Genomic DNA, 26,422 nt, shown 5'->3' with positions numbered 1-26,422 from the left:
AAAAAAAGACACATTGGCATTCCTATTATGAGGTACCCTTGGAAGGTATTTTAAGGATTAAAGTTATACAATAAATGGCTGCACATTAGGGAAACTTACAACAGAGAATCAACACACACAAAATGTTGGAGGAACTCAGCAGCCAGGCAACCTATGGAAAAGGGTAAAGACTCTACGATTCGGGCCGAGGCCCTTCTTCAGGACTGAGAAGGAAGGAGGAAGGTGCCAGAATCAAAAGGTGGGGGTGGGGAGGGGAAAGAGGCCAACCAGAAGGTGAAGGGTAAAGCCAGGTGGGTCAGAAAGGTCAAGGGCTGGAGAACTAAAATCTGACAGGAGAGGAGAGTGGACAATAGCAAAACGGAAAGGAGGTGATCCAAGAAGTAATAGGCAGGCGAGAGGAAGTGGAAGGTCAAAGATAGAGGAAGGGTGTGAGGAAATTTCTTCACGGAAAGGAGAAATTGTGCCATCAGGTTGGAGGGTACCCAGATGGAATACAAAGTGTTGCTCCTCCACCCTGAGGGTGGCCTCATCTTGGCCACATAGAGGCAAATGCTCAGGGCCCACACTGCCTGCTCCTGTGTGCTGAAGGAAAGGTAGGTGAAATCTGAGCATAGAACTTAATGGCTCCCCGAATACAGGAGTGAGCACAAACTGTGACACCTGGCAGAGATCAGCATCAAAAGCCTGGATCCTGAGGCCAGGAAGCCACGAATGACAGTGACCGTGACCCTGACCTTAATGAGGAAAGTAGTCAAGCAAGAGATGTGAATTTGTACTTGAAGAATAGGAAGTCACGTATTTCTGTGAAACTGAAGAAATTGCTTTGATAAAGGGCACAGTTTCAGGTGTGAAGCAAATATTATTTGCTCTATGGGTGAATAAAGCTTTAGATAAAACTATATTTAACAATTTAGATCAATAATCTGTCATCATGAATTGGAACTACTTCTTTGCACATGCTGCCTGATCTGCTGAGTATCCCCAGCATTTGCCATTTTTAGTTCAAATTTCGAGCATTTGCAGTTTTTGGTATCTGAAATAAGAAGTTAAAAATAATACATAGACAACATTTGGTCATTACATGTCCGTTAATGTCATTTGGTGAAGTTTCCTCTGAAGAAAAGATTTTCTAGTGTTAGTTAGGATCTCAGTTTTGTGCTAAACCAGATTTAACATTATTTTAAACAGGATGGCACAATTTTTTTTTGCTTGGAACTTTGAAAAGGGCTGCGTCTTTTTTTAATTTTAGCAGCTTGCTAGCAAGTAGAAATCAAACTGCAATAGTAAAGTACAACTAAAGTTTAGTTGCAAAATATATTAAATGGAATAATGACCTTTTGGCAATTGATCAGAATTAGAATCAGTATCAGAATCAGATCTATTATCAATGACTTAGATAATGTGATATTTGTTGTTCTTTAGTGGCAACAGTACAATGCAAAGACATAAAATTACAATACATTAAAAAAATAACTGGGTGATGCTCGTGAGTTCATAGACCATTCAGAAATCTGACGGCAGAGGGGAAGGAGCTGTTTCTGAATCACTGAATGCAGGTCTTCTGATTCCTGTTAGTAGTAATGAGAAAAGCATATATCCCAGATGACGAGGGTCCGTAATGATAAATGCTACTTCCTTGAGAGACTGCCTCTTGAAGATGTCATCCACGGTAAAGAGGCTAGTGCCTATGATGGAGCTGTCTGGGTCTATGACCCTCTAGAGCCTCTTGCTATCCTATGCATTGGAGCCCCTATACCAGGCTGTGATGCAAATAGTCAGGATGCTCACCACTATATCTATGGAAATTCAAAAGCACCTTGGTGGTGACGAAACAAATCTTCTGAACCACTGGCATGCCTTCTTCATGATGAAAGCAATGTTTTGGGCCCAGGGCAGATGTACATAGAAATATTAAAAGCTGAAAAGAACCAGGATGCTGCTCATATTCCTGAGGTTGTAAGCTGGTCCAAATGAGGAGTTTTGTGAAGGTCTTGAAAAGTGAAGGAGAAGACCAGGAAGGACAAAAGAGGTCAGATATCAAGCCCTTAGTAAGGTCTACAGCAAGCTAGCAGCAGAAAACTATGAGACCCAACTGCAGAGTGGACATTTTGACCTATGAATTGTTATTCATAGGATGTGAACGGGAAAAGGAACTTATTGTGAAGCATGAATGTGATAAAATGAAAAAAAAGCTAAATAGAATTTATTCTTCAAGATGGTAGTAGAGAGAAGTGAACTTTGTGCCAAAAATATTGTACTTTGGCAGAAAGCTGAATTTTGAAGTGGTACAGCTCTCGATTTACCTTAAATTACCTTTGCAGATTGTGGTTTGATTCACTGTATGTATGTGATACCTTAAAATTAATATTGTGAATGAGAGGTTGTGCATGAAAATATAAATGGTCATTTTATTTCTATCTTAGAAGTAAATTGTACTTGTCTTTCAATGGATAGAGATTTATACAAAAGATACAAATTTTGTAGATTAATTAGGTTGTTAGCATTTGACCTCTGAGCTAGAATTTTACTGGTTCCAGCCTGACTGAGGAGAGCACACATTCACTGAGGGAGTGTTGCTTTGTACTGGTTTGTGGTTGAGCTGTTTAACCAAGGCCCAGTTTGTCTGCTCAGTTGGATACTTGTTACGAAAACCCCGTAACCAGGTAACTTACCAGCAAAAATAGATGGATCAGCTGAGTCAGATGCTACTATTTTCAAACTTTTTATTCAACAAGGGCACAAACGTATGGTTAATACAAAACATTCAGATCGTCAAAACTCAATCTAAAACACCGGTGTAACCATAATCAATCAGAAATAAGCTCTACAGTTGTCTAGGGGGTAATACTGAGTCCAACGGAAGTCTTAAGAGTCACTCAGAAGTTTGCAGGCTTTTTCCTTTATAATTTAGAAAAGATGCACACTTGCCCGTCGTCTTGGCAGAGCAAATCCTTGGAATCAGGGGAGCAGACTTCCCCGTTGTTATTTTTAAAAGCAGTCTTTCGTTGGTTTTAGCCACAGATTCAAAGTCGGAATCTAGTGTACGTGGCTTCCTTCAAAATGGCGTCCCGCTCCCACGGGAATCGATCTCGTGTCTCCTGGGTGCATCTGAGGGTCCTCCCCTCAGACCCGCCTATATACTTCTTCACGGGATCGCAGGTATCAATCAAGTTGCAGGTAATGCGATCTTTCTCTCAACCAGCCCACTTTGCCCGAGGGCTTTTCACGTGGTCTCCATGAGACAATAGTCAAAGTCACCGTTATTCTGCTTCTTGGGAGAACGTGGTCTTCCGCATGTCTCTCTCTCTTGGGTCAGTTGACCCCCCTTAACTAGAGTTCTTGCGATTTTCACAAAGGAGGGGGCCAACGGCATAACAGATATAAATGACCATTTGGCACCAATTCAAATAAACTGTGCATTCCTGCATTTTTAAAACACCTCTGTTACAGGGAAAAGGGCATAGGTGGTGAGGTCCTGCAAAGTGAGTTCAGGGAGTCAGGTGCTAAATGAAAGGACAGAGCCTCCAGGGATTTGTTCTCAGGATTGCTACCCATGCCATGTGCTAGTGTGACCAGAAATAGGAAAATCATCTAGTTTTACATGTGGCTAAAGAATTGGGGCAGGAGAGAGGGCTTCTGATTTTTGGACCATTGGGCTCTCTTCCCAATTTCAGAACTGTACTGCAATGATGGTTTGCACCTGAACTGGAGGGGGACTAATATCCTAGCAGGAAGGTTTGCTAGTTCCTCATGGGGAGGGAGGGTGGGGACGGTAAGTTACAGTCGCAGGGGGATGGGAACCAGAGCTTCAGAACAGATAGTGGAGTAGTTGTAGAGAAAGATGTTGTTAAGCTTACGTACAAAATCAAGAATCAAAAGGTCTAGCATGGTGGGACCAATGTTTTGAGCTGTGTATATTTCAATGCAAAGAGTATTGTAGGAAAGGCAGATGAACTTAGGGCGTGGATCAGCATGTGGAATAGTGACATGTAGCCATTAGTGAGACTCAGTTGTAGGAAGGGCAGGACTAGCAGCTCAGTGTTCTGGGGTTCCGTTGTTTATGACATGATAGAACAGGAGAGATTGAAGGGGTAGGGGTGGCATTACTAATTAGGAAAAATGTCGCAGCAGTGCTCAGCCGGGACAGACTGGAGAATTCATTTAGTGAGCCTTTATGAGTAGAACTGAGGAATAAGAAATGTATGACCACATTAATGGGATTATATTATAGACCATCCAACAGTCTGCAGGATTTCGAGGAGCAAATTTGTTGAGAGATCGCAGACTGTAGCAAGGAACATAAGACTGTGATAGGAGGTGATTTTATCTTTCCACATATTGACTAGGACTCCCATACTGTAAAGGTGCTGGATGGGAAAAAGTTTGTCAAATGTATTCAGGAAGGTTTCCTTAATCAATCCATAGAACTCCCAACTAGAGGGAGTGCAATGCGGAATCTCCTGTTTGGGAATGAGACAGGGCAGATGTCAGAGGTTTGTCATCTTTACACCTAGTGAAAACAATGCCATTTTTTTCAAGTTAACTATGGAAAAAGATATGTCTGGTCCTTGGGTTGAGATTCTAAATTGGAGAAGGGCCAATTTTGAAGGTATCAGAGAGAATCTGGCAAGTGTGGATTGGGACAGGTTGTTCTCTGCCAAAGGTGTACTTGTTAAGTGGGAGGCCTTCAAAAGTGAAATCTTGAGAGTACAGAGTTTCTACGTTCTTGTCAGAATAAAAGGCAAGGATAACAGGCTTAGGAACCTTAGTTTTCAAGAAATAGTGAAGCTTTGGTTAAGAAAAAGAGAGAGGAGCATAGCAGGTGTAGGCAGGCAGGAACAAGTGAGATACTTGAGTATAAGAAGTACAAGAGAACACTTAAGAAAATTAGGAAGGCTAAAAGAAGACATGAAGTTGTTCCAGTAGACAAGGAGAAGGAGAATCCTAGGGGTTTCTACAGATACATTAAGAGCAAAAGGATAGCAAAGGACAAAATTGGTCCAATGGAAGATCAGAGTGGTAATCTATGCATGGAGCAGAAACAGATGGGGGGAGATCTTAAATGGGTATTTTGCATCTGTATTTACTTGGGAGATGGACACAGAATCTACAGATGTGAGGCAATATAGCAGGGAGGTCCTGGACCCTATACAGATTACAGAGGAGAAGGTATTTACAGCCTTGAGCTAAATTAGGCTGGATAAATCCCCCCAGCCTGACAATGTGTTCCCTCAGACCATGAGAGAGGCTAATGCAGAAATTGCAGGGGCCCAAGCAGGGGTATTTAAAGTGTCCTTAGCAATGGGTAAGGTGTCAGTTAATGTTGCTCTGTTGTTTAAGTAAGGCTCTGAGAATAGGTTGGTGAGCCAGACATCAGCAGTGAGCAAGTTATTGGAAGGCATTCTAGGGGACGGGATATATAAGTATTTGGATAGACGGGGGGCTGATTAGGAATTGTCAACAAGGCTTTGTGCATGGTAGTTCATGTCTAACCAATCTTATAGAGTTTTTTGAGGAAGTTACCAGCAAAGTTGATGAAGGCAAGGTAGTGGATATGTTGCCTACATGGGCTTTAGCAAGGCATTTGACAAGATCTCGCATGGGAGGTTGGTCAAGCAGGTTCAGTTGCTTGGCTGGAAGGTAGAAAATTGGATCAGCCTTTGGCATCATGGAAGAAACCAAAGAGTGGTTGAAGATGTTTGCCTATCTGACTGGAGGCCTGTGACTACTGGTGCGCCGTGGGTATCGGTGCTTGGTCCATTGTTGTTTGTCATCTATAACAATGATCTGCATGTTAATGTAGTTAACTGGATCAGGAAAGTTATGGATGACACCAAGATTGGTGGTGTATTGGACAGGGAGGAAGACTATCGAAGTCTGTAGTGGGTTTGGACCAGCTGGAAAAAATGGACTGAAAAATGGCAGATGGAATTTAATGTAGACAAATGTTAGTGTTACACTTTGGGAGAATCAACCAGGGTAGGTTTTACACGGTGAGTGGTAGGGCCTTGAGGATTGTCATAGAAAAAAGGGATATGGGAATACAGGTCCATAATTCATTGAAAGTGGTGATAAGGAAAGCTTTTGGCACATAGGCCTTCATAAATGAAAGTATTGAAAACAGGAGATCAGCTGTTATGTTGCAGTTGTATAAAACGTCAGAGAGGCTTAATGTTCAGAATCAGAATCAGATTTAATATCACCGGCATATGCTGTGAAAGTTGTTAACTTTATGGCAGCAGTACAAAGAAACATAGAAACATAGAAAATAGGTTCAGGAGTAGGCCATTCTGCCCTTCGAGCCTACACCACCATTCAGTGTGATTATGGCTGATTATCCAACTCAGAACCCTGTACCTGGTTTCTCTCCATACCCCCGATCCCATTAGCCACAAGGGCCATATCTAACTTCCACTTAAATATAGCCAATGAACCGGCCTCAACTGTTTCCTGAGGCAGAGAATTCCACAGATTCACCACTCTCTGTGTGAAGAAGTTTTTCCTCATCTCGGTCCTAAAAGGCTTCCCCTTTATCCTTAAACTGTGACCCCTCATTCTGGACTTCTCCAACATCGGAAACAATCTTCCTGCATCTAGCCTGTCCAATCCCTTTAGAATTTTATACGTTTCAATAAGATCCCCCCTCAATCTTCTAAATTCCAGTGAGTATAAGCCTAGTCGATCCAATCTTTCTTCATATGAAAGTCTTGCCATCCCAGGAATCAATCTGGTGAACCTTCTCTGTACTCCCTCTACGGCAAGAACGTCTCCTCAGATTAGGGGACCAAAACTGCACACAATATAATGAAAAACATCATAAGTAAATATAGAGAGAAATAAAAGCTGAGTTACATTTAATACATATATATATATGTGAGTATATTAAATACTTAACATTAAAATAAGTAGTGCAAAACAACAGAAATAAAAAAGGAATGAGGGAGTGTTCATGGGTTCAATGTCCATTTAGGAATCAGATGGCAGAGATGAAGAAGCTGTTCCTGAATCGTTGATTCTCTGTATCTCTTTTCCTATGGTAACAGTGTGAGAGGCCATGTTCTGGGTGGCGGGGTCCTTAATGATGGACGCCGCCTTCCTAAGGCACCGCTCCTTGAAGATGTCTTGGATACTGTGGAGGTTGATCCTCATGATAGAGATGACTAATTTTACAAGTTACTGCAACTTTTTTCAATCTTGTGCAGTAGCCTCCCCTCTCTCCCCCTCCATCCCCCATTCCAGACCGTGATGGAGTATTGTTTGCAGTTTCAGTCACCTACTTACAGGAATAGTCCATCACCTGGACCAGCTCAGTGCTACCCACGTTGGAATGGCTGTGGACAAGATGCCAGATGAAGATCAGTCCAACCTCGGCTCCTGAGTGGACAGAGTCATGTCTGCCCCTCCCCGGCCACACTTCAATCAGAAGAATGAATGCCATACAAAACAACAGCCTGGAGGAATGATGTAAATAATGTTGGAAGAGTACAGAGAAAATTTATAAGGATGTTGCTGGGACCTGTGGACCTGAGTTATAGGAGAAGGTTGGATAGGTTAGGACTTTATTCCTTAGAACATAGAAGATTAAAGGGAGATTTGATAGAGGTATACAAAATGATGAAGGTAAATGCAAGCAGGCTTTTTCCACTGAGGCTAGTTGAGCCTAGAACTAGAGGTGATGGGTTTAGGGTGAAAGGTGAAAAGATTAAGAGGAACATGAGGGGAAACTTCTTCACTAAGGAGGTCATGAGCGTGTGGAACAAGCTGCCAGTGCAAGTGGTACATGCAAGATTGACTTCTATGTTCAAGAGAAGTTTAGATGGGTACATTGATGGCAGGAGTAGGGAAGGTTATGGTCTGGATGCAGGTCAATGGGAGTAGGGTGTTTAAATGGTTCGCCAAGGACTACATGGGCTGAAGGGCCTGTTTCTGTTCTGCACTATGACACTATAAAGTAGAAGATTGAAGGGAAATTTGTTAAAGGTAAACAAAAGGGTATAGTTAGCGATAAACGCAAGGAGGCCTTTTCTACTGAGTTTGGGTGAGACTGCAACAATAGATCTTTGGTTAAGGATGAAAATTGAAATGTTTAAGGGGAACTTACGGAGAAACTTCGGCACCCAGAGCGTGGTGAGAGTCGAAGGAGCTGCCAGCACAAGTGGTAGATGTGAGGTAAATTTCAAATGTAAGAGGAATTTGGATAGGTAGATGGGAGTGGTATGAAGGGAGAAAGGCAGGTTAAGAGTTCGGCACAGATTAGATGGGCTGAAGGGCCTGTTTCTGTTCTGTAGTGTTCAGCGACTCTATTATTCTGTGATGGAAATTCACTCAACACTATAAAAAATGGGCTGTTGCAAAGCAGCCTATTTCTGGGTTGAACATTTCCGGCTGCCCTTGTTGTGAAATATGTCCCTCATTGTTAGACAGGATTTTAGCTGACTCTCGCCTTTCTACCCCTGCCAAATGATACTGATTCTTGATTAACATTTTAAATTTCTCTCCAATAAGATTTTGTGAAAAACATGTTACTTGCTCAGAGAAGCAACCTCATTTTCCCTGAAACCATGCATGTTAAAAGCAATGGCCAAATTGCACTCTTGGGGCTCTCTAAAATTTGTGAATTCATATGACCACCAATACCATGACTACTTTTGTGAATCAGGTCAGGGTCTAGTTTACTCCGAGGTGCTTCACTCCATGTTGCTGTTTCCGATCTCTGCCACACCTCAGAGTTTGCTGCCTGTTGCTGCACTTGGGAGGTCACACAAGCTCCACATTCTAGGAGAGGAGAAGTTATCTACTTTTCCTCTAGCCTATAGGAGCCGGCAGAGCAGGCTCAGAGAACTGCCTACTCTGCAGATTCCTCCAAAGCCAAGCATGCGGAAACAGTATTCATGCATTCACTGAGGCGCCCTGACAATCTCTTGCCAAACATACCTGCTTGTAACACCAGATGGTTTCCATGGTTCCCTTATATAAAGAATGTGCCTCTAATGAGTCCTGTTTGTCATCAAGCTGTCTAAATTTTCCTGACTCCTGGAAGGCCTCACGCAGCACCCACACCCAAGTGACACTGCCATCTAGATTTCGAAATGCATCACCATTCTTTCAGCTTGGTTGGGACCGAATCCTGGGATTTTGAGTACAACAGCACTGTGAAAGACTGTAGCAGTCAAGTAGGTGATCTTCCAACATCATTTCAAGAGCATCCAGGGGTGGTGTCATGGGATCATGCAGCACAGAGACAGACCATTCAATCCGAAAAGCTAGACCCATTTGGCCCATATTTATCTAAACCTTTCCTATCCATGCACTTGAGCAAGTGCCTTTTACACGTTATTTAATGCACCCGGCTCAAGTGCTTCCTCTGGCTGCTCATTCCATACACAGACCACCCCCGGGGGGTGGGGGGGGGAAACACGTGTGTATTCACCATATCTATACCCTTATGATTTTATACATCTCAATAAGATCACTCCGTATTCTCCTATCCTCTAATGAATAAAGACCTGATCTGCTCCATCTCTCTATAATTCAGTCCTCTGTCTCCTAGCAGCATCCGTATATTCTTTTCTGCACTATTTCCGGCTTATTTGCATACTTCTTACAGCATGGTGTCCAAAACTGAACACAATATTCCAAACGTAGCCTCAATAATGTCTTGTACAACGTGTAACATAACATCCCACACTTCTGACTGATGAAGGTCAGCGTGCATAAGTCTTCTTCATCATGCTATCTACCCGTGATGCAAGTTTCATGGAAGCTGTGTTCTTGTACTCTTAAATGTTGCTGCAATGCAACACTTCTCCGGGCCCTGCCATTCACTGTGAAAGTCCTACCCTGACTTCCCAGAATGCAGAACCCTTGCCAAAAATGCCCAGGTCCTGAGACATATATAATCAAAAGTTAGCAGCACCACCCACTTATATTCAGAAAGTTTGTGTTGTGAGCCTGCCCCTCAAAGATAACAGCAACTGGGCTAAGTGTTGCCAACAGTGAGAATATGAAACATGTCAACAAGTTATGTTGCACTGAAGCTAACATTGGTTCCACCGTTGTGTTCAGCAGGCAAGCACAACAGCGCTGCTCTGCGAACATCTTAATTAAGATCACACCCTTGATGCAACTATCTCAAATAACAATCAGTGGCTTGTCACATTGCAAGAAATAGTCTTGTACAATTTCTAGGTCAGTCTCCTAAAACTAGGTAGCAATTTTTATTCACCAGAGCTTATGGTTAATTTGATCTTCTTTCCGGCGATAAAATGTTTGGCTATTCATAAAGCAGTAACTAATACAGGATTTTTTAATGTTTATTTGTGATTAAGGTAAGTCATGCTTGACCACAGTCAAATAAGTGATGAAATAAAATCAGGAAGCTTCTGCTAATATTCAGCGGGTTACATAGCAAATGTAGCAAGAGAGAGCGAGTGAATGTGTCAGGTTGGTAGCATTTTGTCAAACTAAATTGGAGATGTACAGCGTTTAAGTAATTCGGAAAACAAGAACAGTGCAATCTCCTGTGACATAGTGGGTTGTAGGAATGGCTAAGTAAAACAGGATTTAGGATTTAAGCTAAATACAAGTCAACAATGGGATCTCAAGAGAAAAGATGATGGACCTAGGTTTAGTCTTAAGAGTAATGGCAGAGGGGGAGATACAGATGAGAAACCTGGAGCAGAGACACTTGGTGTTCTTCAGGGATATGGGGAAAAGATCCCACAGGAACAGAGCACTTCCCCGGTCTAAAAACCCTGTTAATTGGATTTGGTTCAAATTCTATATTATAAATTTCCAGTAACCTGTATATGAATGCTTGATCTTATCTCTGAGGGTGAAAAATCTTTTTCGCTAAAAGTTTAGGAAGTCCTTTCAGCACCTAAAGACTCTAAATCTAAGTGACACAAGACACTGCAGATGCTGGAATCTGGAGTGGCGCACAAAGTGTTGGGGGAACTCAACAGCTCTGACAGCATCTGTGGACAGAAATGGACAGGTGACATTTCGGGTTCAGACCCTTCATCTGGATTATCTCTTCCTTGGGACTAATGGAGGAAGACTCTTGCCCTGTCAAATAGCATGGATTAGAGAAAAAGCTGATAGATATTTTTTTTTTCTATCAGCAATTACTGATACACGTATTTTATTCCTGTCCACTTACATGGTGACTCAAATTCACACAAAAATTCATACCAGAATTTAAATTGGGTAAGACCTTTGTGGGATTTAAAATCAGTCAGGGCCTTTGATGAATTTGAAATCAGACAGAATCTTTGAGGAATATTAAGGAAACAGGAAAAGAAAATTTAAATGGGAAACCATGGGGCTTAAAAGTATCATGAAATATCTTTGGCAAGAAGGATTAAAGAGAATTCCAAGGCAGTATATACATGCATTAAAAACAAGAGGATAAATCAGAAGAGGGTAGGACCACTTGAGGAAAAAGGAAGCCATTTAGACCTGGAGCCAGTGGAAGAGGGCAAGGTACTTAATAAGATTCAAGATTCAATATTCAAAATTGTTTATTATCATTCTTCAGTACATGAATGTAAAGGAGAATGTAATGATTGTTACTCCGGATGTGATGCAGCATTTAAAAAAAACACAAGAAGCATAAATAATATAATAAAATACAAAAAAGAGCACAATGAATATAAATATAAAAGCAAAAAGTATAAATATAAACTATATATATATATATATATATATATATATATACAAATGTATATACAGGGAATTCACCATGAAGAACATGGAGGATGGCAACATCAGGGATGATCTTACTGGTATTCTAGGGCACGTTGATATCAAGAAGAAAGTTCTTGTGGAACATTAAAGTGGATAAGTCCCCAGGGCTTCACAAGATCTATTTCAGGTTATTGATAGAGCCAAGGAAGGAGATTGCTGGACCCTTCACTGAGATCTCTGTATCCTATTTAGTTAGAGCCAAGCCTCAGTGGACTGAAGAATACCCAGTTACCCTTTAAGAAGGGCAATAGAGGTGAACCAAATACTACAGGCTGATGAAACTTACTTAAATAGTACGGAAATTATTAGAGAAGATCCTTAGGGATAGGATCCACTCACATCTGTAAAAGTATGGATTTATTATGGATAATGTACACAGATTTGGGCAGGGGAGGTCATGAGCTCGATCTCAGTTGAGTTTTTTTGAGGAGGTCACGAAGCTGATTAATGGGGGAGGACAGTGGATGTTGTATACATAGACTTCAGTAAAGCTTTTAACAAGATTCCTTATAGTAGGCTGATCCAGAAGATTAAGGCATGTGGGATCCAAAGAGACCTAGATTCAAATTTCACTTGGCCATAGAAGACAGAGGGTAGTGTGCAGGGGTGTCATTCTGTCTGGTGACTCTACGAAAACCAGTATTGGTACTTTTTTTTTAATATTTATTGGTATCTGCATGAAAGTGTCAATTTGATTATCAGTAAGTTTGCAGATGACACAAAAATGGGTGGAATTGTAGCCGGTACAGAAGGTTATCAAATATTTTATCAGCAGAGGCTAGACCAGTTGGAAGAGGAGGAAGAGAAATGGCAGATGGAATTTAACCTGGGCAAGTATGAGGTGTGGTACTTTGGGAGGTCAAATGCTAGAGGAATGGCAAGACCCTTAAACGCATTGATGCACAGAGGGATCTTGGGGTGTAAATCCATAGTTCCATGGAAGTAGCAACACAAGTGAATAAGGTGGTAAAGAGGCTTATGACATGCATGCCTTCATTTGCCAGGTTGAGTGTAAAGGTCAAAAAGTCACGATGCAGTCGTAAAATACTTTGGATTCACTACATTTGAAGTACTTTGTGCAGTTCTGGTCACCATATTACTGGAAAGATGTGAAGGCCCTGGAGTGGTTAACCAGGATGTCACATGGGTAGAGTATTTGTTATATGGAGAGGATGAAGAAACTTGGATTGTTTGCACTGGAGCATCAGAAGCTGAGGGATGACCTCATGGAAGAACAGTATATAAAACGAGAGGCATAGATCGTACAGGTTGTCAGATCCTTTTCTCCTGAGGTAGAAGTGTCAAGCTTGGGAGGGGGAATGTTTGAAGGAGAAATATGAGGCAAGTTTTTTTTGTACGGTGTGTGGTAGGTGTCTAGAACATGTGATGGAGGCAGGTACAAGAGCACTGTTTAAGAGCCATTTGGACAGACACATGAACAGTCAGGCAAGTACTGGAGGGATGTAGACAATGTACAGACAGATGGGGTTAGTTTGGACTGGAATCGGGATTGGCATAGACATTGTGGGTAGAAGGGCTTGTTCCTTTGCTGTACTGTTCTATGTTCTATGAATCCAAAACATAGATTAAATCTCCCCTCTCTCTCTTGTCCATCCCCACCTTAAGAATTCTTGAAAAGTCATGACTGGTAAATGGAGGAGGATGATTCAAGATTCAAGAATCAAAAACTTTATTGTCATTCTAACCGTACATCAGCTCTGCAGGGCAGAATGAGACAGGAGCAGTGCAATCATAACATAACAAACGCAACACTAAATAATAAACATAACAATAAATAGTAAAACACAACAGCCACATGTCAGTTATAAAAACAAGTTATGAGCGTCCAGTACAAGTTAAAAGTGTCCAAATGCAGAGTCAGGTAGAGCAGCTATTTAGCAGTCTGACAGCCTGTGGGAGGAAGCTGTTTAGATAGATAGATAGATAGATAGATAGATACTTTATTCATCCCCATGGGGAAATTCAACTTTTTTTCCAATGTCCCATACCCTTGTTGTAGCAAAACTAATAACATACAATACTTAACTCAGTAAAAAATATGATATGCATCTAAATCACTATCTCAAAAAGCATTAATAATAGCTTTTAAAAAGTTCTTAAGTCCTGGCGGTTGAATTGTAAAGCCTAATGGCATTGGGGAGTATTGACCTCTTCATCCTGTCTGAGGAGCATTGCATCGATAGTAACCTGTCGCTGAAACTGCTTCTCTGTCTCTGGATGGTGCTATGTAGAGGATGTTCAGAGTTTTCCATAATTGACCGTAGCCTACTCAGCGCCCTTCGCTCAGCTACCGATGTTAAACTCTCCAGTATTTTGCCCACGACAGAGCCCGCCTTCCTTACCAGCTTATTAAGACGTTTAGTAGCCTTGTGGTTTTAGTTTTGATGCTCCTGTAACATTTACCTGATGGCAGAAGAACAAACAGTTTATGGAGAGAGTGTGAGGGGTCTTTAATGATGTACCGTGTCTTCTGGAGGCATCGACTCTGAAAGAGGTCTTAGACAGAAGGTAGGGAGACCCCAATAACCTTCTCTGCTCCCCTAACCACCCTCTGCAAGGCTTTTTTGTTGGCAGCACTGCAGCTGGAGTACCAGGTTGTGATGCAAAAGGTCAGCACACTCTCAACCACACCTCTGTAGAATGTAGTTAAGATGTTAGTGGGGAGTGATGCTTGTTTAAGTTTCCTCAGAAAGTGCAATCTCTGCTGGGCCTGTTTCACAATCCCAGTGGTGTTCCTGGACCAGGTGAGATTGTCCGAGATCTGCACCCCAAGGAACTTGATGTTTTCCACTCTCTCCACTGTGGAGCCGCTGATGCTGAGGGGTGTGTGCTCAGGCTGAGACCGTCTGAAATCGACAATCATCTCCTTGGCTTTGGTGACATTAAGCATCAAGTTGTTGTCACTGCACCAGCTCTCTAGGTGTTTGACCTCCTCCCTGTACATTGTTTTATCATTTTTGCTGATGAGCCCCACCACTGTGGTATCATCAGCAAATTTAATGATCAGGTTCTCCTTGAATCTGGCTGCACAGTAATGTGTTAGCAGTGTAAACAGCAATGGGCTAGGCACACAGCCTTGTGGGGATCCAGTGCTCAGTGTGATGGAGTCAGAGATGTTCCTGCCAACACGGACTAACTGGTCTCTCTGTCAAGAAATCCAGAATCCAGCGACACATGACAGTGTTAAGGCCAAGCAGCGACAGTTTCTCCACTAGTCTCTGCGGAATGATGGTATTGAACACTGAACTGAAATCAATGTACAGGATTCTGGCATAAGTATCTTTGTTGTCCAAGTGAGAGAGAGAACTGTGTGCAGTGTGGTGGATATTGTGTCCTCCGTAGAGCGATTTGGATGATAAACAAACTGTAGAGGATCCAGCGATGAGGGGAGGCTGGCTGTGATATGAGGCTTGACAAGCCGTTCGAAACATTTCATCACTATGGGGGTCAGGGCAACGGGACGGTAATCATTCAGACAGGCTACAACTGATTTCTTTGCTACAGGGATGATTGTGGAAGTTTTGAAGCATCTGGGGACAATGGCTTGACTAAGGGAGATGTTGTAAATGTCTGTCAGGACACCTACTAATAAATCAGCACATTCCTTGAGCACACGTCCAGGGATGTTGTCGGGACCTCCTGCTTTTCGTGGGTTAACCCTGGCAAGGTACGTCCGTGTTTGCTCTGAATCAATGATTGGAGCCGGCTGGTCAGATGGTAAGAAGGGACTGGCTCTCTCTCTTGCTGTAGTGTTTGATGCTTTGAAGCGTACAAAGAATTTGTTAAGCCTGTTTGGAAGAGAGGCATTGCTGTCATCAGTTTTCTGCCTGATCTTGTAGTCTGTCAGAGCTTTAATTCCCTGCCACATCCGTCTGGTGTCACCTGTGTCACAGAAGTGTCCATGTATTTTGCCCGTGTAGGCCCTTTTCACTTTCCTGATCCCTAGTGAAAGCGCGGTCCTGGCTGAGCGAAGCGCACTCCTGTCCCCCGATCTGTAGGCTGTGTAATGGGCCTTCAGTAGTGAACGCACCTCTGTTGTCATCCATGGCTTTTTATAACCAGGTGCGGTGAAGGTTTTCATCACAGCGACATCCTCCGTGCATTTGGCTATGTAGCTGATTACTGCCTCCGCATACTCCTCAATGTCTGTATGGTCATCATAGGAGGCTGCTGTTTTGAATATGTCCCAGTCTGTGTTGAAAAAATAGTCTTGTAGTGCTGAGGCTGCTCCTTTTGACTAGACCCTTATCTGTCTTTGCTCTCACATGTTTAAGCAGTGGTTTATATGCTGGTGTTAACATGAAAGATATATGGTCAGAGTGGCCAAGATGGGGGCGGGGGGGCTACTTTGTATGCCTGTGGTGTGTTTGTATAAACCAAGTCCAGTGTGTTGTCTCCCCTGGTTTTGAAATCCACATATTGCAGGAATTTGAGGAACACAGTCTTTAAGCTGGTGTGGTTAAAGTCCCCAGCAATCACCACAAAGCTGTCAGGATGTGTAGTCAGTAGCTCACTGATGGCTTCATGTAGACCTCCCAGCGCTTATTACTTATTAGTGATGATTCATGATTCCCTCTGATACTGAGATTAATTCATAAGGTAATCTTTTATATTTTAAAGATTAGTTGCTTGGAACATCAACTTTTTATGTTGCATCCTCTATACCATAGACAAACCAGCCATGCATTGGTTTCAAAGTTCTGATCTTTGTGTTTAATTTCATCCATTCCCTCATCCCACACCACAGTTCTAACAACACGCTGTCCTCTCCTAATTTTGTTTTCTTGTGATTCTTAAGATGCTTCCTATCCAACCTCTCTGATCTCCTCTAACATACTGCTGAGAAGCAAGTCTTCGATTGCCTTCTTAACAAAAATAAGTACTTAATTGATCCCAAGTGGAAAATTCTTTTGTTACAGCAGTAACATCTAAAAACACACTTAGCAGTGTTCAGACTTAACTAATAATAATGTACAGAATAATAATATACCTGATAATAATGTACCAATGTGCAATAATAATGTACAAAATAATAAAGCAGAGACTACTGTACTATGATGTATCTTCTCTAGCTGAACAGAGATGAACTGTTGTATATGCTTATTGCATAGGCTGGCTGGTGGCGCAATGGCATCAGCGCCGGACTCTGGAGTGAAGGCTCCCAAGTTCGAATCCAAGTCGGGCCACCCCCGAGCACGCTTTCCATCCGTGCTGGGTTGAGCGTTAAAAAAAAGACAAGGGTCGAGTCAGGAACGTTCATATTGTGACCCGGTTAATCCGAAAGGAGACCAATCCTGACACCACGCGCCAGACAAGAATGGCTGACTGTCTGGTGCGACACGCTAAAGGAAAATTTGGTGAAAGATTTTCTTAACGATCCTTGACAGTGGAGCTAACTGAAACTGTTGGAAAGGGATGCTCCATCGCATATTCATTGGTCATGGGGTGGATGTGCCAGATTGTTTATAATGAACAACAGAATCATAATCAGGTTTATTATCAACGTTGTCACATGCTCACACTTTGAACATGGGACAGCGGGATGATGTAATAGTCTTGTGAGTGGGATGATGTAGTCGTCTCATGATCGTGGGGTGATGTTATGTCACGTGATGGCATGTTCCAAACTGTATTTAAACCAAAGCCTGCGGTCCATGACGCAGTTCTTTTTATTTTTGCGCAACGTTGTTGTTGCTGGTCGGAGGTGTGGAGGCTCCACCGGTTTTGTTTGTTGCATGTTTATTTTTCCCTTACAGTCCAATATCAGAGATTGAAGGCATTACGGGAGTTATCTCAGTTTAAAGGATTGGATAAAGTTAATGTCGTTCAGCGTTTTAGGGAATGATAGACTTCGGTCAGGAATTGCGGCATGCACTTTTGAGTTAAACCCCTGCAAGTCAGGAAGGTTTGTGCAGTGAGCACCCTCCAGTCAAAAGGCCAGTTCCTTTTATTTCCTCGTGATTTCTTTGAACAAGGCATCTCTCGGCTGTGGGATCAGAAGATTCGTCATTACTTCGAAGGAATCGTTGTTTTGGGGAAGTCTCTCCTTAAGGACTGTATAAATCACATGGACTTTTGAATTTATCAGTTTAAGTCTGTGCTTGGATGAGAACTCGTTAAGAACAGTTTCTAAGTTTGTACAAAAAAGCTGGATGAACTCAGCAGGTCGGGCAGCATCCGTTGAAAGAAGCAGTCAACGGATGCTGCCCGACCTGCTGAGTTCATCCAGCTTTTTTGTACGTCTTGATTTGACCACAGTATCTGCAGTGTACTTTGAGTTTCTAAGTTTGACTGTTTGTTAGATATTGCCGCCTCACTGTTAACTTCCAGTTAAGTTAGTCATTTGTTTACTTTTCTAAGTTTTGAGCAGAGGTTAATAAATCTTGGGATTTGTTTTAAACCCTGTCTTAGTTTCATATTCATTGCTGCTGCATTCGTAACACCGGCATGTGTCGTGAAATTTGTTAACTTAGTAGCAGCAGTTCAATGCAATACATAACATAGGAGAAGAAGAAAAACAAACAAATAAATAATAAATTACTGTCTATGTATATTGAATAGATTAAAAATTGTGCAAAAAGCAGAAATAATACATATTAAAACAGTGAGGTAGTGTTCACGGGTTCAATGTCCATTTAGGAATTGGGTGACAGAGGTGAAGAAGCTATTCCTGAATCACTGAGTGTGTGCCTTCAGGCTTCTGTACCTGTTGGTAACAGTGAGAAAAGGGCATGCCCTGGGTACTGGAGCTCCTTAATAATGGACGCTGCCTTTCTGAGACACCGCTCCCTGAAGATGTCCTGGGTACTTTGTAGATGCCCTCTCGTCTCCATTTGAGTTTGTTTAGCGACCTCCTCTCCACCACTAACTCAAAAGAGTCCAGATTGTAACCAGGAATGGATCCAGCCTTTTTGATGAGTTTATTTAGTCTTTTTGCATCACTATCTCCGATGCTGCTTCACCAAGGTAAAGCCGCGGAGAAGACTGCACTCACTACAACAGACTGGTAAAAGATCTCCAACATCCTGCTGCACACATTGAAGGATCTCTGCTTCCTTAGAAAATAGAGTCTGCTCGTCCCCTTCTTGTAAACAGCCTTGGTGGTGGTTTTCCAGTCGAGTCTGTTGTTGAGGTGAACACCCAAGTATTTGTACTCCTCCACCACCGCAACCACTTCTTCGTCTCCTAGTGTCTTTTGACAACCCTTAATGTCTCTTCTTTGACTCATGGGATGCTTTAAAGATGCTATATAGTTGCAAACAATTATACTTGTCATCAAAAAGGTCTATTTATTATCTTTTAAAATCTTCTATTAATAATTCCATTATTGGGATATTTATGATTTATTATTATATTTTTGTATTTCCATAGTTTGTTGTCTTTTGCACATTGGTTGTTTGTCTATCCTGCTGGGTGCCATCTTTCACTGATTCTATTGTGTTTCTTGTATTTTTCTGTGAATGGCTGCAAGTAAATGAATCTCTGGGTTGTATATAGTGACATATACAGTATGTACTTTGATAATAATCTTCATTTGAATTGTGAACTTTGAACTTAGTCTCAAGCATTCAATATCCAGGACAAATACCTGGGAGAAACAACATTTCAAAGGATACACTCTTTAGAAACTGGTGTTACAGTTATTATTTGGCCAAGGAACAAACGCAACATTAACCAATCGAGGAACAGGAATGTCCTATGAGGGCATAGGAGCCTTCACTATATTGGATGGATATGGTTTAATAGGTAACTCAAGTGCTGGTCTAAAACAGGCATTATTAGGCACTTTGCTTTAGTCAGTGGATTGTGCAAGGAGACATGGGGAGGACAGTTGTAGGTATCATAGGGAAATAGGTACCTCTTTAAAAATATGTTTTTTGATTAATGGGTTGGGGCTTGCTCTATGAGGACCAGCGATTCACTTTCGAAGTCAATACCAGCACGACCAATGCCAAAACATGACTAACTTCAGCCCGCTGAAAGACTCCTGCTTGGGAACCAGGTCATGCCATAGAAATAAGACAGTGATGTAAAAGGTCACTGCTTAAAAATAAAGTCTCATCCACGTAAGACATTGATAAGGAGAACATTTTTCCTCTCACAGTATCATTGTTTTTTTTCCTCAAAGAGAAGTGAAAACAGAGTCTTTGAATATTTTTAAGGTGAGGGAAATAGCTATTTGATATGCAAGGGGTGGAAGGTGACCTGAGGTAGACGGGATATAAGGTTGCAGCTCCAATCAGATCAGTTAAGATCTTGTTAAAAAGAGACATAAGCTTGCAATACTAAGTGCCTTCCTCATGCTCCTAACTATATGTTTGCTTGCTTATTTAGAACTGCGTAAAGAGCTATAAATTTATAGACCTTCCTATTGCTCCTGTATTCTCATACAGAGAAAAAGAACCTGAAAAACAGTCAACTAACATTAGTAATGGGGCAGCTGTATTTACAGAATAGCCTTCAGGAATAAGAACGACAGGAAAGCAACGTTCATTTCAGAGCATTAGAAGTGTGGAATAAAATGGGAATTATCAAAGAAACAACTGGGCTCAATCTCCAAGTCCTTGTCAGTTACAGAGATTTTGCATTTATTTTTAGTGAAAATTGTTCTTTTAAAATTGAAAGGAATCATGGGAAGCCTGACATAATTAGTTTTGACTGACACTTTCTGGATAGGATTTTCCCATTCTAATCCGCAGAGATTATCTCCGCAGATGCCTTACTGACATTGTTTCGTGGACTTGTAACACCATTTCATCTCTTCACAGTATATCCCCATGTATGATTGCTTTGCTGCAGAAGTGCTGGACTGTCCGTTAAACTAGCTCACCCCTGTATTACATTTTATGGTTTAAGCTTATAAGCAGAAGACTGATTGATTGATGTCCTCCGAGAGACTCTCCAACTGAACATTATCTTCCAAATCTCAACAAATCAGGAAGAGTTTACCGAAACTGGGAAGAAATAGGTTAATTGGATGAAATGTTCTTGCACTGTGTGCATCCATCAGCCTGTACAGATGGTGAGGCCTTGGTAGAAGAGGATAAAAAGCTGTCAGATAATTGGGTAGATGTGGAAGAGGCTCAGTATTGTACACAACCAAAGGTCTGTCCAGATGGCAAGGCTATGGTTGTTGAAATGGATAAACAGCACTTAATGCTTACAGCAGAAAGGCTGGAAGGACGAGAAGCTATCGACGATGCAGCTTTGAAAACCATTGAAGAGTCCGATATGGGATCTGAGGAACTTGAAGAGGCAGAACAAACAAAAGTGGACAAGGTTCCAAGCTTTATTAAAGCAGTTAGGTTCCAGCTGCCTCCCAGGACAATAAGAGCTTCTGAAGCTGATGATTCACAGGCCCCGTTTTTTGAGATTGATGGCCTTGGAGAATGTTACCTCAGCACTTTTATGACTACTTGTCACTCTGAGAATTGGATTGGCATCACAGGCAAGTACTGACCCCTGACCTATTGAGAGACTAACTTGGCTTTAATCTATGTTAGATGTTAAAAATAGTCATTCCATCAGCAATAAGCAGAACTTATGTGTATAAACATCTGATCCAAATGCATGTAGTAAATTATCTTTTTGCTTTAATTGTTAAAAAATATATTTAGAGAACTAAATCCCAATACATGAATGCATAAGTGAAAAAAGATGTTCTCTTACCATCATTATAATTGTTTTAAAAATTCTTTATTTTGCAAATGAATACTTAGCTTTTCCGGACCTACGCAAATAGATATGAATTCAATTATTTTAATTACCAACAAAAAAACTGAGGCTCTTCAAACGTAGAACAAGTGTCTAAACATAAATATTTCATTTTTTAATACTGATTTTGGATCACACATTTTATTTAATTACAAAACACTTGGGTTTGTATAACTTTATACTTCACTGGAAGCTGGTTAAATGATTTTAGGTGAGTATTTGAAACAGTGTATTATTAACAATTCTACCACTAAACGTTTCATAATGTACTGTTTCCAAATAGCTGTGATTGTTGTAAAAGTAGCACATTACCTTAAGCCTGATAACTTGGGGATTAAAATTAAATTATTGTACCTTTGGCCAGATGTACAGTTGCACACATGGCACCAACTACCAGCACAATGGCCAGTAGACCTTTCTGGCTCTTGGGGCTTGATGATGGAGAAGAACTACCTCAGGACAGCCACAGACCAAAGGGCTGATGCAAGGTCTTGGCACAAAATATTACCAATTCCTTCCCCCACAGAAGCTGCTCAACCTGCTGAGTTCCTCCAACAGTTGACGTTTCACTAAAGTGACAATTCTCAGAATCAGATTTATTATCACCAACTTTTGTCGTGAGATGTGCTGTTTTGCGGCTGCAGTACGGTGCAAGGCATAGAAGAATTACCATAAGTTACAATACATTAATTAATTAACTAACAAACAAGCAAGCAAATAAATAAGGAAGTCATACAAAAGAGGAATACTGAGGTAATGTTCATGAGTTCATGGACTATTCAGAAATCTGATGGCGGTAGAGGGAAGAAACTGTTCCTAAAACAGTCAGTGTGGGTCTTCAGGCTCCTGTACCTCCTCCTTGATGGTAGTAATGAAACGAGGGTATGTGCCAGTTGATGAGGGTCCTTAACAATAGATGCCATGTTCTTGAGGCATCACCTTCTAAGACGTCCTCAATGGTGCAGAAGATTGTGCCCGTGATCTTGCGTTTTCTGGGGTTTTTTTTATACATTTACTGCACCAGGAAGATTAAGTTAGTAAAATCTCCTTCCCCACATCACCCCTACAATGTTTGCCTCAGTCACTTTGGAGTCTAGTGGAGCAAACTTGGCAATGTGCTTAGTTGCTTCAATTAAGTAATAAAAACGTATTTTGCAGACTATAGTTCAAGTTTCTTGTCATTCAACCATATACAGTACATTTATACTGCTAATCAAAACAATGTTCCTGAGACCAAGGTGCACAGCACTGTGCATGTAATTCACACACGACACATAAAGTAATATAAACAAATAATAAGGTGCATTTGCAACCACAAGTTAAAAAGTAAGCAGTATAATACTACTGGCACTTCATACGTGATGAGACCAGGGTGTTTGTAGGGAGTTCAGTTGTCTCGCATCCTAGGGGAAGCAGCTTTTTTCCATCCTAGCAGTCTTGTATACACAGCAGTCTTGAAAACACTTTTTGATGGGTGGAAGAGAGGCTTTGACGACAATGCTCACAATCCTTTGTAGGGATCTGCAGTCAGTCGCCTTGTACCAGATGGTGATGCAGCTTGTCACTCTCTTGAACACCAGGATGTTGGTGGCTGCCTTGAAGCCTCTAGGAACAGTAGACCATTCCAGACAAATGTTGAAGATGTCTGTTAGAACCTCTCTGAAGCACAGTCTATCAGCACCCAACCGGGTATGTTATCAGGCTCACAACTTTACATGAGTTGACCCTGGCTATGGCCTTCCTCATAATAGGGTCTTCCTGTTACTCTAAAATCTACCCTGGACCACACTGCAAGAAAGATAGGGTTCCCCCGGACTCCATTAATGATCATTCTGACAGAATTGTGATTAACTGTTCATTTAGGTGAGAGAAATGAGTCTATGGGGCAATTTTATCCTCAGGAGGTAGAAGTTTATTAACAGCAGTCAGGGTACCTGTTTTCATTGACATGAATTGAATGCAAAATTAGTCAGATTATAAAACTCATTTCCTGTCAAGTAGCTTGGATTGAAGTTGCCCCCAAGTTTCTTGAACTTACAATTTTAAAAAGATGTCCTATTTTATAGCTTAACCCATTGAACTGCAGCCAAAGAGTAACGGTGTTGTGGTGAACTACATATACCTGTCTGGACACGCCCCTCTGCTGACTGCTCCTGTGGCTCCTCCCACAGACCCCTGTATAAAGGCGATCGGAGGCACTGCTCCTCCCTCAGTCTCCAGGATGTTGTGTGATGGTCTCTTGCTGCTGACAGTGCTTTCTTCCAGCTAATAAAACCCTATCTCGCCTCACGTCTCCGAGAGTTATTGATGGTGCATCAGGTGTAAAACAGATAAAATGCTGATGAATTTAGAGCAGCCCAGTGAGATCCACAAAGATCCAAAGATTTTCATCTTATTGAGAAAAGATATCTGATCAAGTCCTAAGGATCTGATCTCACACATTAGACTGAAGGCTGTTTCCTCTTGTTCCCAGTAACCTACAGAACAGAAGCATTCATTTCTGTTCAACACCTTTACATCCAGCAGAGCATGCTTAGGACCATTTTTGAATTTAACTCATTTTTTACATCTGCAGATTGGTGACTTGCCTCTAATTTCCTTGTCTAGATGGATAATGGCCAGCGTTTTTGTTAACATCCTGCTCCCCTCCCCTCCCATGAGTGTTCTGACTGGGCCTTTGATATCCTGTTCTTCCCAGCTCCAGAATAAGGAAATTACTCCACCTCTACTCCCAACAGAAAATATTCTCAAAGTGAGCTTCTTGGGACTAGCTGTAGATGCTATCTAAATAATAATGTCCTGGTTGGAAGTGTTCAAGGTTGGAATTTGGATCAGTCATTAGTGGGTTATGTCAAACATCTGAATGGCTGTAGGTTTTTTTGTTAAAATAGGTTGCATTTCATTCAGTCTGTGACAGACCTACTCCTCATTCACAGAAAGTAAGCAGGTTGTCCATAGTGTCTGACACTGACAGGAAACCTGTGCGGAAGAGTTGTTAAAGTGGAAAAGCCACTGCACTGGGGCAGTTCCACTCCATTGACCTCAGAAGTCCAGGTACAAACAAGCATCAAAACTTGGGTCTTCCTTGGTTACAGTGGACAACCATGACGTCTTCTGTGCTGTGTCATGCCCCTTGCTCACCACAGAGCGCTGCAGTTCTGCCTTCTTGGCTGTTGGAACTCACTGTAGATCCCATCAGCCCAGTCCGCCAGAGATAACCTCATATGCTAGCGCAGACATGTCCCTATCTCACTGGAATATGAGGCCGCTGGCAATTCCTCACCTGGTTTAGTCCACCTATCGAAGCGATGTATCAGGATGCGGCAACTGGCTCACACAAACAGCCACTTGGAGCCACAAGTGTGAGCTGAGTGCCCGGTGGGGAGCAAAGATGAATCAGCTGCCCCAGAGTGGACACAACAAACCTTCACCAGAGGTGCTACCAATAAGTAGGAAATTTTGCCTCTTTTACTGCGATATCAACAATGTGCAATGGCTGGAAGCTGTAATATTGGCTCTTATTATGTTGCATCTGTGACTAAAATAAGAACAATAAGAAATCAGAGCAGGACTCGGCCCTTGGCCAGTTACACTGGCTCTGCCTTTCAATAAAATCATGGCTGATCTGGGCATGGATTCAGTTCCACATACCTGCCTTTTCCCCTTAACTCTTAATACTCTGCAAAAATCTACCCATGTCTTCAATATATTAATCTTGGATAATGCTTTTTAATTCAGACAAAAGATCGTGGTCCTAAAATGTTAGCTCTGTTTCCGCAGAAACTGCCTTCCATTCTGAGCATATCCAGCATTTTCTGCTTTTTATTTTTGTGGTCTTGCAGTTTGGGGAGTATTGATATACATCCAGTAAAAGATTTAACTCGTCTTCCAACAAGGAGGTTTCCCCATGGATATCCAACAGGGTCCCACTTTGAATAAAGCGCATACAATGATTCAATTAGTTATATTTCTTTGGAAACTTGAAGAAGGTTTTCAAGCAGAATTTATTCAAGCAGAATGGCATTTTAGGTAGAATGACTTAGTTTTAAAATACTAAAGCTCAAATTCTCCTGAGAATTGCTGACAGTTAGACATGTAACTGCTTGCATTTCCTTTGTAATTTTCAGGAAGTTCGGGGGAAACCGCAGAAACCAAATGCAGAAGTCTGAAACTTCCTGACAGCTATCATCTTTGTCATTCTGACTGAAATGTAGGGATGGGAGCTAACTTTATATGGCTTCTTGGCTGTTACAGCAAGAGATCTGACCCATGAACTTCTGCCAGGTTAGACTTGGTGTTTGTAAGGCAACTTCCATTTCAACGGGGAAGAATAGCTTGGAGGGAGAAAGGCAAGTTTCAGCCCCCTTCCATTTCAGTCAATTTGAATGTAGTCAATATGTTTAATGGTTCTTGCATTTAAATTTTTTGCATTTTAGTTCTTTTGGACGGTTTTGACAGCCAATTCAGCCTATGGGCATGACTTACCTGACTGCCAATGCACTTAGGTGGAATCTTTTGATCAGAAGCCTTTCACTGCGCAGAGCCTCGCCAACTGAGTTAGAATGGACTTCACTCAGGAAGTTGTTGGTGGAGGTGATCCCCTCAAGCTAAATGTATATTTAGTGAGGGCAGGTGTGGTGAGCTTAGGCCATTTGTAATTCTGAGGAAATTCCAGTCCATTTGTTTTGTTAATAAATTGACTGTAATCCTTGCTTGACTGGCAGTGAGAGCGGCCTTCCCAGTCAGATTCTTCCTGCATGCCTGGAGCATCACTCCCACCGTGGCCTGCCAGCGGGATGACTGTCATGGGGAAGAGGTGGAAGCTCACATCTTTGTGGACTGTGGGTTCGTGAAGAGGGTGTGGAGAAAGATGCAGGGGCCTGGGGCCTGTGTTGCAATCCATCCCGAGCAGCTGTGTGACAGAGCTGTTGGCTGTTCT

The 26,422-nt window shown here is 41.8% G+C and overlaps 1 protein-coding gene across 3 annotated transcripts in view; it reads left to right on the top strand.

The window, feature by feature from the left end:
* The first annotated feature begins 20,516 nt into the window (after positions 1–20,516).
* Positions 20,517–26,422, top strand: part of fkbp16 (FKBP prolyl isomerase 16) — a 222,544-nt gene continuing 216,638 nt past the window's right edge. For all 3 annotated transcript variants that reach the window (XM_073033044.1, XM_073033045.1, XM_073033043.1), the window contains exon 1: positions 20,517–21,217. In XM_073033044.1, coding sequence (XP_072889145.1) covers positions 20,752–21,217 — 466 coding nt within the window. In that variant the 5' untranslated portion in view covers positions 20,517–20,751. The remainder of the gene's footprint in view (positions 21,218–26,422) is intronic.

This window comes from Hemitrygon akajei, chromosome 30, assembly GCF_048418815.1.
Source record: "Hemitrygon akajei chromosome 30, sHemAka1.3, whole genome shotgun sequence".
Lineage (NCBI taxonomy): Eukaryota > Metazoa > Chordata > Chondrichthyes > Myliobatiformes > Dasyatidae > Hemitrygon > Hemitrygon akajei.
This window is presented reverse-complemented; position numbering and strand designations above follow the sequence as displayed.